General features: G+C 41.4%; 1 protein-coding gene across 12 annotated transcripts in view; it reads right to left on the bottom strand.

Moving 5' to 3' along the window:
* The window catches only part of BABAM2 (BRISC and BRCA1 A complex member 2), a 493,307-nt gene that overhangs the window by 95,105 nt on the left and 383,209 nt on the right, over positions 1–14,993 (bottom strand). For 10 of the 12 annotated variants that reach the window (XM_071076430.1, XM_071076435.1, XM_071076429.1 and 7 more), the window contains 3 exons: positions 7,871–7,970; positions 3,746–3,816; positions 138–220 (listed from right to left, as the gene is read on the bottom strand). In XM_071076430.1, coding sequence (XP_070932531.1) covers positions 138–220; positions 3,746–3,816; positions 7,871–7,970 — 254 coding nt within the window. The remainder of the gene's footprint in view (positions 1–137; positions 221–3,745; positions 3,817–7,870; positions 7,971–14,993) is intronic. The other 2 variants (XR_011611569.1, XM_071076439.1) reach the window with 1 other exon arrangement.

Genomic DNA, 14,993 nt, shown 5'->3' with positions numbered 1-14,993 from the left:
TATCCCATAATAAATATATATACGCTACCGTAAAAGGAACTGAGACAGGACACAAAAGGTTCTAGCACTGATTATTACATGTGGTTTCGGACATTTAAAAATGTATGCTGACATGCTGACAGCAAAAGTATACTCACTGTGTACAAGAAAACAAAAATCTTTCCACATCAGCAGCAGAGTGAGTTTTGTAAAGCCTTCTGCATCATATTCCACGACACCTCTGAGTAATAAAAACATACACACACACACAAAAAAAACCCTCATAAAAATAAGGTAGAAAAGCAATAAAACCAAGTAAAGAATATATTCGTGAAGTCTGGGTTATTGACTCTGAGACGGGTTTAAGGCAAGTGAGGATTAAAGCAGGAACGGTCTGGGGTTTGGAATGACAGTATCTAGGTTTAAGTCACAGCTTTGCCACTATCTACTATGACCTCAGGCAAATCACTTAACCTTTGCAGCCTTAGTTTCCTTACCTGCAAATCAAGCATAAAAATATTTGCAAAATTCATTACAGGGTTGTGAAAAACAAATAAATCATAAAATACTACACAAATGTTAGTTATTACATTAATTATGAGTAGAAGGACATATTAAGAAATCAAGTCAGCAATGACACTATAATCCCAAATGTCAACATACTACCTGTACAGTGATTGCTAAGTCTGACTTCCACTGGGCACTACACAGTAATATGCAATGACAGTGCTAGTAAATTTAGTATTATATATTACTTTTCTTCTTGAGCTGGGTTAGGGTAATCACACCAGACAACTGTGTCCCCTTTCACTGTGTTCCCCTGTCCTCCCCACTGGGCTCAAGGCAAAATAGCAACATTAGATGGGTGAATGCTGGGTTCAGGAAGGGAGACGCATATTTCATGTGTCAAAAGAGAACATCCCCTGACCTCTGAAGGGGCCAGGCGCAATTCTGTAGGCTTACCTCATCCATTTCCCTCAAGAGCTGAGCACCTGGAGGATGTCGCCATAATGGGACAATACTAACCACGCTAAGGACAGATATAATTTTCTTTCTCATCCATACAAGGAGGACTCTGATGTCCTTAGAGATGCGATATCCCTGACCAAACCAGGCCAATCAGATCACTGATACTGATGCCCTCCCAGTTTAAGTTGGAAGGAACAGTTAACACTCCTTGTAAAGGTAAAAGAACTAAGACACTGAAGGGTAAGTGATCTGCTAAAAAATGGTTGGTATATCATTCCGATCTTAAGTTGATAATTCTTTAGTTTATATTTCTCTCTATGAATTTATTTATTTATTTATTTTTGAGACAGAGTCTCAACCTATTGCCCAGGCTGGAGTGCAGTGCTGCAATCTTGGCTCACTGCAACATCCGCCTACCAGGTTCAGGTAATTCTCCTGCCTTAGCCTCCTGAATAGCTGGGATTACAGGTGCCTGCCACTATGCCTGGCTAATTTTTTTTTAATTTTTTAATTTTTTTGAGACAGAGTCTAGCTCTGTTGTCCAGGCTGGAGTGCAGTGGCATGATCTCGGCTCACTGCAACCTCCATCTCCCAGGTTCAAGTGATTCTCCTGCCTCAGCCTCCCAAGTAGCTGGGATTACAGGTGCCCGCCACCACGCCCAGCTAATTTTTGTATTTTCAGTAGAGATGGGGTTTCACTGTGTTGGCCAGGCTGGTCTCAAACTCCTGACCTCATGATCCACCCACCTCGGCCTCCCAAAGTGCTGGGATTAGAAGCGTGAGCCGCCGCGCCCAGGCTAATTTTTGTATTTTTTAGTAGAGACAGGGTTTTGTCATGTTGGCCAGGCTAGTCTCAAACTCCTGACCTCAGGTGATTCACCCACCTTGGCCTCCCAAAGTGCTGGGATTACAGGCGTGAGCCACTGTGCCTGGCCTCTCTATGAATTTATAATTAGCCCAATAATGTTATAGTGCTGATAATCAATACTTTTCAGATCCTGCATCCCATAGGCAAAGACAAGTATGTAATCCATTTTAGTATATTACTGTACTACATGCATAATAAAATATACAGAAAAAAGTATATTTAAAAAGTGAGATTTGAAAGCAAATGTAAATGTAGTTTTCATATTTTTCTTGTACTCCAATAGAGTGAGCTGTGTAACTTCTGCGTTGTGTGTACTCCATTCTAGAGGCCACTGTGCTAGCTTCTTCATGTTCAATTATATATACTGAAGAAAATCTTACTTAAAAATAAGAAGATCAATGGTATTATTTATTAACCACTATTTGTATCAAAAGTACTTTCTCAAAATGTTCACAAACAAAGCTGAAAAAAATCGTAAGTATTAAAGACTCATGTGAGAGACAGTCATACTGTTTGGTTATTGACACTTCTATTTTGGAGAAACAAAAAATTCCATTATGGGAATGAGAAAAATGTCTTAAAATTGGTTTGAGGAGTCAGAAATTTTCTTATATCCCAGAGGGTGACAAATCATTTTCTTGGTTTCATCTTCTCTTCCCTATTCCTAATTTCCTTTTATCCTAATTTCCTTATTTAAAAATTTAATTTTGTATTACTAGATATATTTATATATTTATAAGCCTTCTGTGGAATAAGGTGGGCTATCATCAGACCTCTAAAACCCTTATTGCCTAGTTACCCACAATGGGTAGAATGTTCCACCTTCTAAAGATCGTGAGGAAAACCCATTCCCTGTCCCACTGAGCAAAGCCCAAGGAGAAGCTTGATCAGGCCTCTGACTTCCTTAAGGAAACAGGGCTGCAGGGCAGCATGGCCACAGGCAGCCAGAAGGAAAGGGCAAAGGCACAGGGATGGAGCAGCCAGGGGCGCCCATGGTGTCACAGGCTTCCTTCTCCCCTCTCGGTGCTTGCTTTCAACTCCTAACCTCGAGTGCGAGCCACAGCTTTTGCATCGAATGCTGGATTTCCTCCCCAAATCTGTGTGGCACTGTTGGCAGTGGAGTCCTATCAGGAGGCCTGAGTCCTGGGGAAATGGGGTTCCTGCCCTGGCTCCACTTCTTCTAGGGGTGTGACTTCCACTGGGTTACTGAACTTACCACAGTTTCAGAGCTTCTTCCACTAAATGTGTCAGTGATGCCTGCCTGGTTCACCCCATGGCTACTGTGAGGGCACGGAGGTAAAAAGTGCTATGCCAATTGTAGAGAGTTCTACAACAAGTGACTGTCACCACCATTACTACTGTTGTGTTCAGGGCTGTCCAGGCTGCTGCTCTAGGGAAGATATTTGATTCTACTATTTGCCAAAGAATACCGAAGGGGCAAAAAAAAAAAAAAAAAGGGATCCTGGGAGCTTTGGTATAAACAGCATACCAAAAAGGATCAAAGTAGCATTAAAAAGGTATCATGTGAGGCCGGGTGTGGTGGCTCACGCCTGTAATCCCAGCACTTTGGGAGGCTGAGGTAGGCGGATCACGAGGTCAGGAATTTGAGACCAGTCTGGACAACATGGTGAAACCCCATCTCTACTAAAAATACAAAAATTAGCCAGTGTGGTGGACCATGCCTATAATCCCAGCTACTCAGAAGACTGAGGTAGGAGAATCGCTTGAACTCGGGAAGCAGAGGTTGCAGTAAGCCAAGATCGTGTCATTACATTCCAGCCTGGGTGACAGAGCGAGACTCTGTCTCAAAAAAAAAAAAAAAGTATCATGTGTAAGAAGTAATTGCTATTTTCTCAATCAAGCCCCATGTTGAGGTCATCAGCAAGCGAGGACATCACTGGTATATCGTTCAAACAGAGCAGAACTTACGTGCCAAAGTGACTGAGGAAAGCAGCAATATACTCTCTTCTTTTGTGATACCCTTGAATCACATACTGCACCTGGAATAGAAACCCAAAGCTGAGAAGTAGAGTGGGAAGCTTTTAAACGCTTTATTATAAGAAATTACAAAGATTCAGAGAAGCAGAAAGAATAGTAAAGTGAACACCGGTATTCCCACTACCTACATTCAACAGCTATGACTCCTGTGCCTACTTGCTTCCTCCAGCCATCCATCTGCCTATCAACCTATCAATCAACACTTCAAAGCAAATGAGAGACATCATGACAGTTCACTCCTAAATATTTCAGTATGCATCTCTAAAAAATAAAACTTTCTTCTACATAACCACAATACCATTATCGTACCCAACAAATTGAGCCATCAGTCTCTGAATTCATCTAGTACCCTGTCCATTTTCAAAATTTCCTAATTGTCCCCAAAATGTTTATTTTTATTTTTTTAATTCAAAAGAATTAAAATAAATTAATTTTTTTTTTTTTTGAGACAGAGTCTCGCTCTTGTTGCCCAGGCTGGAGTGCAATGGCGCAATGTCAGCTCACTGCAACCTCTACTTCCTGGGTTCAAGTGATTCTCCTCCTTCAGCCTCCCAAGTAGCTGGGATTATAGGAGTACGCCACTATGCCCTGCTAATTTTTGTATTTTTAGTAGAGACGAGTTTTCATCACGTTGTGCAGGCTAGTCTTAAACTCTTGACTTCAGATGATCAGCCTGCCTCGGCCTCCCAAAATGCTAGGATTACAGGTGTGAGCCATTGAGTCTGGCTCAAAATGTTTTTTAAAAAGCAATGTATGATTAAGGATCAGGCATTTGTTTTTAATGCCTTTTAAGTTTCTAAATCTATAATAAATAGTACCTCCTTGAGTGTGTGTATGTGTGTGTGCCTGCATGCACATATATGACACTGATTTTTCAAATAAATTGGGCTATATCCAGATGCGGAATCTCACGCATGTAATCCCAGTACTTTGGGAGTCTGAGGCAGGAGGATTACTTGAGGCCAGGAATTCAGGACCAGCCTCAGCAACACAGCCAGACCTCATCTCAACAAAAAATAAAAGAAATTAGCTGGATATGGTGATATGCACCTATAGCCCTAGCTACTCAGGAGGCTGGGGCAGGAGGAATGCTTGAGCTCAGGAGTTCAACGCTGCATTGAGCTTAGATGGCACCACTGCACCCCACCCTGGGCCACCTCATCTCTTTAAAAGAGCAAGACCTTATCTCTTAAAAAAAAAAAAAAAAAAAAAAAAAAGAGAGAAAAAAGAAAAGAAATTGGGCTAGTAGTCTTATAGAATGTCTCAATTCTGTTTTCTTCCTTTTTCCTTTACTCTCTGTATTTCCAATAAATTAGAAATTAGAGCTAAAGGGTGATTAGGTCCAGTTTGAACATTTTTGGCAAGAAAACTTCCTAGATGATATTGGGCCTGATCACTTGGCTGAGGTGACGATAGCCAGACCACTCCACTGGAAGGGAATGTTCCCTCTGCCACAGTGAACAGTCTATGGACCTACCCTCTGAAGCGTGGGAAGACCTCGTTTCCCATCAACTTTTCACCTAATGGCTTTAGTATTTATTGGAGATCCTTGTCTGAATCAATGATTTCATTAGGGACTGCAAAATGATGATTTTTGAATCCCATCATTCCTTTTGCATATATCAGCTGACATTCTCTGTAAAGAGCTTTCTCTCATCAAATGGGGTTATTTGGTTATCTTGAGCTCCTATTAAAAAAGGCAGAATAATGCTTCTCTAGTTTTAAAATTCTAATATCAGAATAAGGAGTATTACAATAGGAGATTTTATTTCGCTTTGCCTTTTTATATTTCCTCATTATCACCCAATGACAGTTTCTATAAAAAAATTGTGCACTCATTAAGCTAGGCATCTGAAAGTTAGTCATTTGCCCACCAGCTTCTAACACGAAAACACATTCCTTATAATGTTCTCATGATGGCTGGAAGAAACGGTGGGAAGGAGAGACCCCCAAAATTGTTTATATTGGCTATAGCCACACTGAGTTTCCACGGCTAACAAAAGCTCAAGATAAAGTGCTTGAAATAACCTTGACACAATTGGTACTGATAGCCATGTTGTACCCTTTAAATGTAAAACAATTCTATTTATATAATAGGGGTTTATGTCAATTTATAAAAACAGTGCTTACTTTGCAGGCTTAACGCAGGATCAGAAATGTTATTTTGGGAAAAGAAAAGCAGATGATAAGTTTGCTTAAGTGGCTTTGTTTAAAAAGGGGATGAAAACAGTTCTGTATACTTGATTTTAAAAACAGAAAACCATTTTAACAGAAACCCACAACAAAACTGGCTATAAAGATAGATTCCAATATAATTATGGAAATTCATTTGAAGAGATTGTTTCTAAAAGCAGCCCATACTGTCCTCATTTGTAGCAAACAGAAGAACACCAATTTCAAAAGACAAGTAAAATTAATGAAAGAAACCAGATAAGAAAAATTGACTGATTCTTATATTTCTGGGAAAACGGTGTTATAATTTTTTTGAGGAAAATGTATGACTAGAAATTAATCTCAATTGGAGAGCTTTAAAAAGGCTTTTCTTCTCCCTTCTAGAAGACCAAATTTGCATTTTTCTCTATAATTCTGGGACACAGATTTGAAGGCAGTGCAAAGCCCCAGAATGTAAATAAGAATTCTGTCCTCCAATCAGTTTTGCAGGAGGGCAAGAGGCTGGGGAAATTTGGTCTGATGAGAAGCAACCCCTGCATGAGGGTTAAAGCCTGGAATCTGTGCCTGGCCCACAGACGGCGGAGTTGCTAGATTTTAGTTTCTCTGATATTTGAAAAATAATACTGAAGCTCTTGAAAGATTATTGTACCTTTAAACTATTTTCTATATAGAAGTGAGCTATCTTTTGAGTGAAAGAGACAAACAAAAGATCTACTTTTCCAAGCCAATGTGAACAAGTCAACAGGAGCAAAGAAAACTGCACTCTGGCAACTAAACAAACTGAGTCACAGTCTATGTGGGAGAAGAAAGAGACTCAGCATTGCTTGTGCATCAGTATCGCTAGTTTTCAGCTAAATATACTAGCTGGACATTAACAAGTATATTCTTATACTTTTTGGAAACATCTAACAATAACCATTAGACTCAGCTACTTGCTAATGTAATGGCTCATTCATGTAGCTAAGAGAAGCTTTAGGTCATCTGACTGAGTGTAAGACCAGCTGACTGGCTGGGCGCGGTGGCTCACACCTATAATCCCAGCACTCTGGGAGACTGAGGTAGGCAGATCACCTGAGGTCAGGAGTTCGAGACCAGCCTGGCCAACAGGGTGAACCCTCATCTCTACTAAAAATACAAAAATTAGCCAGGCGTGGTGGAGGGTGCCTGTCATCCCAGCTACTCAGGAGGCTGAGGCAGGAGAATGGCTTGAACCTGGGAGGCGGAGATTGAGGTGAGCCGAGATCGCACCACTACATTCCAGCCTGGGCTACAGAGTGAGACTCCGTCTCAAAAAAAAAAAAAAGAAAAAAGAAAAAAGAAAAAAAAAAGACCAGCTGACTTGGGAATCTTGCCCCTAGGCAAAGGACACTAGTGAACTGCTCCCAGGTATGACGAGAAGAATCAAAGGCTGACTATTAAAAAGTAAAGTACAGAAATGCAGAGAAAGATGAAGGCAGTTTTAAACAATCACTCTGATATCAACTACTGCCAAGCACAAGCACAAGCACACACGCATGCATGCTCTGGATAATTGGGAAGCAATGGGGTTCCAAAGTTTTAAAGTTTAAGAAGGTGCAAGAACTGGCAAAAACTGGGTAAAGGAAATTCAAGAAAGACGTGACTTAAATCCCAGACACAAAGTTAAGAGATGAAGATAAGACTGGAACAGGAGGTCAGAATCCTTAGAAAAGGAAGAAGGAGGGCAAAGAAATAGAGAGAGAAACAGATTAACTGTAATTCACAGTAGGAAGGGCAGGTATCTATACAGAGGCTGAAACTGAGCAGACAGGCTGAGAAGGATGGAGCATGCACGATGACTCTAGGTACGTGGTGGACTGGAGGAAGAAATCTCACAAGAGGGATGAGTTGGGGACTTGCTTTTACCTTGTTGGTGAGCAGGTGGCATACTTGAGGAACGTAATCAATGAGACATCCTCCTCCTGGGAAAGCTGGGATATGAAGAGCTGAGGAGCCTCCAAGTGCACTGAAAGGACAAGAGTACAATGGACACTTCTCTTAGGGCTTAAGCAACTTAAGAAGTGTTACCCCCAAGCAGACTCGGCTTCTCTCATCAAAGTCTGGCCACCGACTGCCTAGGTTAATGACGATGGGTACATGGGCTTCACTTTATGATTACATTTCTGCATTTTAATTCATTTTAATAAATTAGCATGTTTGCATTATACATCATTGATAACATGCAACAGTACAAATTAGAAAATTTTGATTGGCATGGGATGGGTAAATGTCTTACCAACATCAATGGGCTGCAGGTATTACTGAAACATACACTTTCATACTCTTCATTATGCCCAATTCCTTGCTGGGCACAGGTAAGTTATTCATTAAACACTGAAACTGAACTAAAATGAATTGCTGCAACACTGTAACAGAGTTCTAAAGAGACTAATTCTACAGCTTATCGGCCATTATCTTGTATTTCAAAAGGTATACAAGAAGGTGCAGTCAATAATCACTGATCCAAGTAGTAAGATACAATGTTGATTCAGAAATAATTTCCAGATCTTTCAGAAATTCCTTTTTTCTGGCCGGGCGCAGTGGCTCACAACTGTAATCCCAGCACTTTGGGAGGCTGAGGTGGGGGGATCACCTGAGGTCAGGAGTTTGAGACCAGTCTGGCCAACATGACGAAACCTGGTCTCTACTAAAAATACAAAGATTAGCTGGGCGTGTGGTGGTGGGCACCTGTAATCCCAGCTACTCAGGAGGCTGAGGCATGAGAATCGCTTGAACCTGGAAGGCGGAGGTTGCAGTGAGCCAAGATCACACCACTGCACTCCAGCCTGGGCGATACAGCGAGACTCAGTCTCAAAAGAAAAAAAAAAAAACAAAAAAAACCTCTTTTTTTTCAGTTTAAATTAACCAGCACACGATTATTAAAAGAAATTGTTCAGAACTTTAAAGCATACATTTCATTTATCACCCTTAATCTTCACTTCATCTTCTTTCCTATGCTCCCTTTCCTTTTGCCTTAGCTTGTTTTTCTTTTCTTAATTTCATTTTAATGCATATACTTCTATAAGTCCCCTAAACCCTCTCTGTAATACGATGGGATATTTTTAAAAATCCCTAAAATCCCTTAATGTTGTGATTACTTCTTAATGTTGTGATTATTTATTTATAATGTTGGATTATTATCCAAGACCCCACAGTTACAAGGTTGTAAGTGGAAGAAAAAGATGTGACAATAACTGCCTAGAAAATAATTTCTTTTTTTTTGAGACCGAGTCTCGCTCAGTCGCCCAGGATGGAGTGCGTTGGCGTGATCTTGGCTCACTGCAAGCTCCGCCTCCCGGGTTCATGCCATTCTCCTGCCTCAGCCTCCCAAGTAGCTGGGACTACAGGCGCCTGCCACCACGCCAGGCGAATTTTTTGCATTTTTAGTAGAGACGGGGTTTCACCGTGTTAGCCAGGATGGTCTCGATATCCTGACCTTGTGATCCACCCGCCTTGGCCTCCCAAAGTGCTGGGATTACAGGTGTGAGCCACTACACCCGGCTAGAAAATCATTTCTAAAGAGTTCAGGTCAGCCAGGTGCAGTGGCTCACGACTATAATCCCAGCACTTTGGGAGGCTGAGGTTGGTAAATCACTTGAGTCCAGGAGTTCGAGATCAGCTTGGACAACATAGGAAGACTTCATCTCTACAAAAAATTTTAAAAATTAGCCAGGCATGGTAGTGCACATCTGTAGCCTTAGCTATTCAGGAAACTGAGGTGGGAGGATCACCTGAGCCTGGAGGCAGAGGTTGCAGTGAGCCAAGATCGTGCCTCTGTACCCTAGCCTGGGCGACAGAGTGAGACCCCGTGTCAACAAACAAACAAACAAACACACAAACCAAGAAAGAGTTTAGGGCACTTTGATTCAGTGTAGGGTTTGTGATACAGGGAGTATGTATGTGAATGTGCATATACATGTATAAAACACTACTAAAAGGACTACAAACCCATCCTGTCTCTCTATTGACTACAGATTTCTGAAATTAATTTTCTTGGTAAAAATAAATTGAGTGGGGCCGGGCATGGTGGCTCACACCCGTAATCCCAGCACTTTGGCAGGCCGAGGTGGGTGGATCACAAGGTCAAGAGATCAAGACCATCCTGGCCAACATGGTGAAACCTTGTCTGTACTAAAAATACAAAAATTAGCTGGGCGTGGTTGCAGACCCCTATAATCCCAGCTACTCGGAAGGCTGAGGCAGGAGAATCGCTTGAACCCAAGGAGGTGGAGGCTGCAGTGAGCCGAGATCGTGCCACTGCACTCCAGCCCGGGCGACAAAAGTGAGACTCCATCTCAAAATAAATAAATAAATAAATGAATTTTGTGTTTGCTCATGCAAATAAAAAGTCTAAATGAACAAAATCTCAAGTGACACAAGGAAGTCAATGTGGAGTGGAAATATTCAATATTGACTTTTTCTACTCAGATCTAACCTAAAAGCACAACTCTGACAGTTGAGAAAATTGTAAGACAGTGTTTGGCTAAGTATGACATTAATGAATCATCTGCATTCTGCAACTGCCTAGAATCAGCAAGGCCATCATTTCCTTTTGCTACGCTTAGAGTAGGCATTAGATTAGATTTAGCCTAAACTCTGAAGACAGCTACGAAAATTCCTATGACTTCCTATAAACCAGAGGAAGGCTTTTTGTCTCCTCTTTTTGTATGCACAAATAACACAGAAGGCACACATCTAACCAGAAGGTTCTAATGATTTCATTAGGATAGAAAGCTGATTAAGAAAAAAATAATCCATAGTGCAAGAAAAATAAATACAATATTTATGTCCTGTAGCTACTGGTTGAATATCTGTATAACATAGAGAATGACAAGATCCAAGCTACTCATAGCTCACTTAGACGAACAATCCTTGGCATAATAAAATTCCAAAAAAGAAAATAATTTGGACACTTCCCTGGAGTTGACAGTAATAGGCTTTGAATTATATAAAATATTACAGTCATTAAATTATATGCAAGGAAGGAAAACAGTCTGAGTAATCCTTTAAACTTGAAACTGTCTCCCTCTGTTTTGATTGTGCCATTCTGAAATACAGTCGTTAGACAAAAATCACCTGTAATGACGGAGAAAAGCAGAGGTGTGAAGAGCTCCAAAGGCCAGGTGTTCTGCTGCCAGGCCCATGTGTCGGCACCCTGCTTTGGTCACTACCAAGAACTAACACATGTTGCTAGGTGCTTTATCATATTATCTAATTAAATGCTCTCCATAGTTCAAAGAGGTGGGAAGTATTGTTGTAATTTCACATGTGAAAAAACTGAGGCTCAGAGAACAGAAAATACTGCCTAGGTTCACACAATTAGACAGAGGTAAAACCAAGATCTGAACACAGGTTTGCCTGTCACCAGAGTCTAGGCTGTTTCTGCTGATATATGTTACCTCCCTGAGAGCAGGGGGATTTTTAATCATGAAAGACTACAGGGATGGAAAGAAACAGCGGATCTGGCTATCAGTGAGCCAGGCCAGCATCCCAGTATGATGAGGGGCTCCTAGAGGCTTCAGACCGTCCCCAAAGTAGACACTGTGATGTATGACTCATTTCCATTTACAATTTCCCACACAGCAGCAACGCAGGATCTCCTCTTAATTTTGTTAATATCTCAGTACTCTCCCAACCCAACCATCAAACAATCAGATTCATTTGATCTCAAATGTGACGGACTAGCCACTCTGGCAGGTCTGATTCTGAATGACTTGGTTGGCTGTCCGGGGTGAGCCTCAACAAGTGTAAAGCACTTTAGGCACTACGAAAGATAGTTTTAACTGAGAGTTTATTTTTTAAAGGACGTCATTTCACCCTTTATTTAACTCAGTAGTTTCTTAGCTTGTAAGGGTCCAAAATCTACATCCAGTGTCACACACTGATAAGTGCTGCTGATTCATGTATAAATATCCGCCTCATGGGTAAATATTTAACAGGTTTGCTATAGCCTGAATGCTGCCCTGATCATGCTGAATAAACTAAGTCAAGTGCCATGAAATAAAGGGTCATTATGTTTTTGGAGGGTGCAAGATGGTGGTAAGGCCTTGTGATCTCTAATTCTTTAATATTCATGAATCAAAAAAGATTGGGCTGAGCATGTACAACAGGAAACTCACCCGGTGCAGAGACAAGACATTCCCAGGACTGCAGGGCTGGCTGAAGAGAAGGCAGGGCCTGACTAACCCACTAAGTGGCTGGGGAAGAATTATGAGGAGATGAAAGGGGACCACTTGGCATTGATACTCCTGACCTGCAGAGTGGCGCGGTGAGGAAGCAGGGTGAGAAGGAAATCGGTGTGGCAGGGGCTCAGGCTTCACTTGGGAGGAGAAAAGGATGAAAAGGGCTGTTCTGATGAGAGGGTACCTTCTATCTCTTCATGGAATAAAATAAAACATGAAATTAGTTGATAATTCTTAGAACTGAAACTTAATCTGTGGATATAAATTAGAAGGACGAGGCCAGAGTTTTAAAAACTTTTCCAAAGGTAGGGGTAATTAAATAGGCCAAAATGAAACCAGAAAAGCATTTCCAGGGTAGTCTTCTTGGCTCTAAAACTTAAATGTAAGAACTGTCTATACTGAATGTATTAATACTAGTCTTTTCCATGCAAATGAAACTCATAGAGTCCTTTGTGAACTTCGGTCTGTCTGCAAATTATCACATCTCTAATATAGTCATGAGCCACACACAACATTTCAGTTAATGACGGACCCCATATGTGACAGTTGTCCCATAAGATTACAATACCGTATGCTTACTGTTCCTTTCCTATGTTTAGAAATGTTTAGATACACAAATACTTACCATTGTGTTACAATTGCCTATAGGATTAAGTACAGGAACATGCTGTGTATGTCTGTAGCCCAGAAGCAATAGGCTCACCAGATAGCCTAGGCGTGTAGTAGGCTGTCTATCTAGGTTTGGGTTGGTACATTCTATGATGTTTGCACAATGACAATACTGCCTAACGACACATTTCTCAGAACGTGTCCTGGCCATTAAGCAATGCATGACTGCACTGAAGACTTAACTTGGCTGCAACGTGATAGCATAAATAAATTGTTTTTATTTTGACACAGAAAAATGCAGGGAGTCAGCCTGTCTGAAAGCTTGACTTGGGACAATAGGGTTTTGATTCTGACCCATTATGAAACAGCAATTCCCTTTCCTCCCACGTGGGGTTTTACCTTACTGGTCAAGTAAAATGAGCAAAACATAATTTAGACTGGAGAAAATCAGAAGAGCTAGTGATTCGCAATCATAATTCTTGCTTCTGTCAAGTTTTCTTTCTTTAGTTCTACTCAACTTTCTCATCAGTTCAGTGGGATAGCACCACTCTCAAAGAGACCTGGCCAGGCACAGTGGCTTGGGCCTGTAATCCCAGCACTTTGGGAGGCTGAGGCAGGATGACTGCTCCAGGCCAGGAGTTTGAGACCAGCCTGGGCAACATAGCGAGATCCCATCTCTAAACAAATTAAAAATTAGCCAGGCATGATCATATGTGCCTATAGTCCCAGCTACTCAGGAGCCTGAGGCAAGAGGATCACTTGAGGCCAGGAGTTGGAGGTTGCAATGTGCCATGCTTATACCACTGCACTCTAGCCTGGATGACTGAGTGGGACTCTGTCTCTTAAAAAAAAAAAAAATAAAAAAAAAATAAAGACATGTCTCTCAAAGCATTAAAATGGTCAGAGTACCAATTAGAGTTACATTAACACAAAAATAGCACCAAGCACTCTATGAGAGACGTTACTCTAAAAGTCTTCTCTGTCCAAGGGTCATGACAAGGCGTTGTCAGAGACATTTGGGTCAGCCTTGGCATCTTGCTTTTGCCCCTGAACTGGGTTCTGAGGGAGAGGAAGTTCACCTGGCTGCCTCCTCCACAGTATGATTCAGGGGCCGTTGGAAGTTGAAGCATGGAAAGGGGAACATCCAGGATGATAGAAACAAGCAGCCTGTAGCCTCCAAGCTAAGAGAAATCCTAAGGCAATGTGTGCTGCCTTCAATCCAATTCAACAAACGCTAACTGTATGCCTAACTATGTCTAAGGACTTGAGTTTCCCATTCTGAACACATGACTAAGGTACCAATGATAAGTCCTTCCAAAGTAGAGGAATTCCAGGGACCTCAAGAATCTGGGGCACTCTGTAATACCAGATTATGTTTCCTGGTGGCCTGCCAGGAGAGCCATTACTATGAAACAACTCACTGTTATTTATTGAGTTCCCACCTTTGCCAGACACTCTACTGGGCACTTCATGATCTCTAAACCTCACAACGACCCTGCCAAGTAGACCTAATTAGCCCCATTTACAGATGAGGAAACTGACGTCTAAGAGTCTAAGTATCTTATCCAAGATCACCCAGCAAGTAAGTTGCAGAGGTGGGACTGAACCCAGGTCTTTCTGGTTCCAAAGCCTATGTCCTTTTTCATTAGGAATTCTTTCACAGAAAGATGAAGTAGAATTTTAAAAAGTCTACTCCCTACCAATATACTGAAATAGTAGAATAAGTGATTAAAATTGTCTTCAAAGCTTTTATACATAAAATTAATCACCTCGTCCATCTCACTTTTTATCATCTTAGAGGTATCACATGTCACAACAAAGTAACGTGGTGGGACTAAAAAAAAAATCATTCATAGTTCTGAAAACCCAGAAGAACATAAATATTAAATTAAGGAGAGGCTCTAGTTTCGTTTTCTTACTTTCTTTTCTTCTTCTTCTTCTTTTTTTTCCCCTGGACAGGATCTTGCTCTGTTGTCACGCGGTGGCGTGATCACGGCTCACTGCAGCCTCAACTTCCCAGGCTCAGGTGATCCTCCCAGCTCAGCCTCCCGTGTAGCTGGGACTACAGATGTGTGCCACCATGCCTGGCTAATTTTTTTGTATTTTTAGTAGGGAAGGAGTTTCACTAGGTTGTCCAGGCTGGTCTCGAACTCCTAGGCTCAAGTGATCTGCTGCCTCGGCCTCCCAAAGTGCTGGGA

The sequence above is a fragment of the Macaca nemestrina genome, chromosome 13 (assembly GCF_043159975.1).
Source record: "Macaca nemestrina isolate mMacNem1 chromosome 13, mMacNem.hap1, whole genome shotgun sequence".
Classification (NCBI taxonomy): Eukaryota; Metazoa; Chordata; class Mammalia; order Primates; family Cercopithecidae; genus Macaca; species Macaca nemestrina.
The sequence above is the reverse complement of the archived record's forward strand: the minus strand, read 5'-3'. Positions and strand labels throughout refer to the sequence as shown.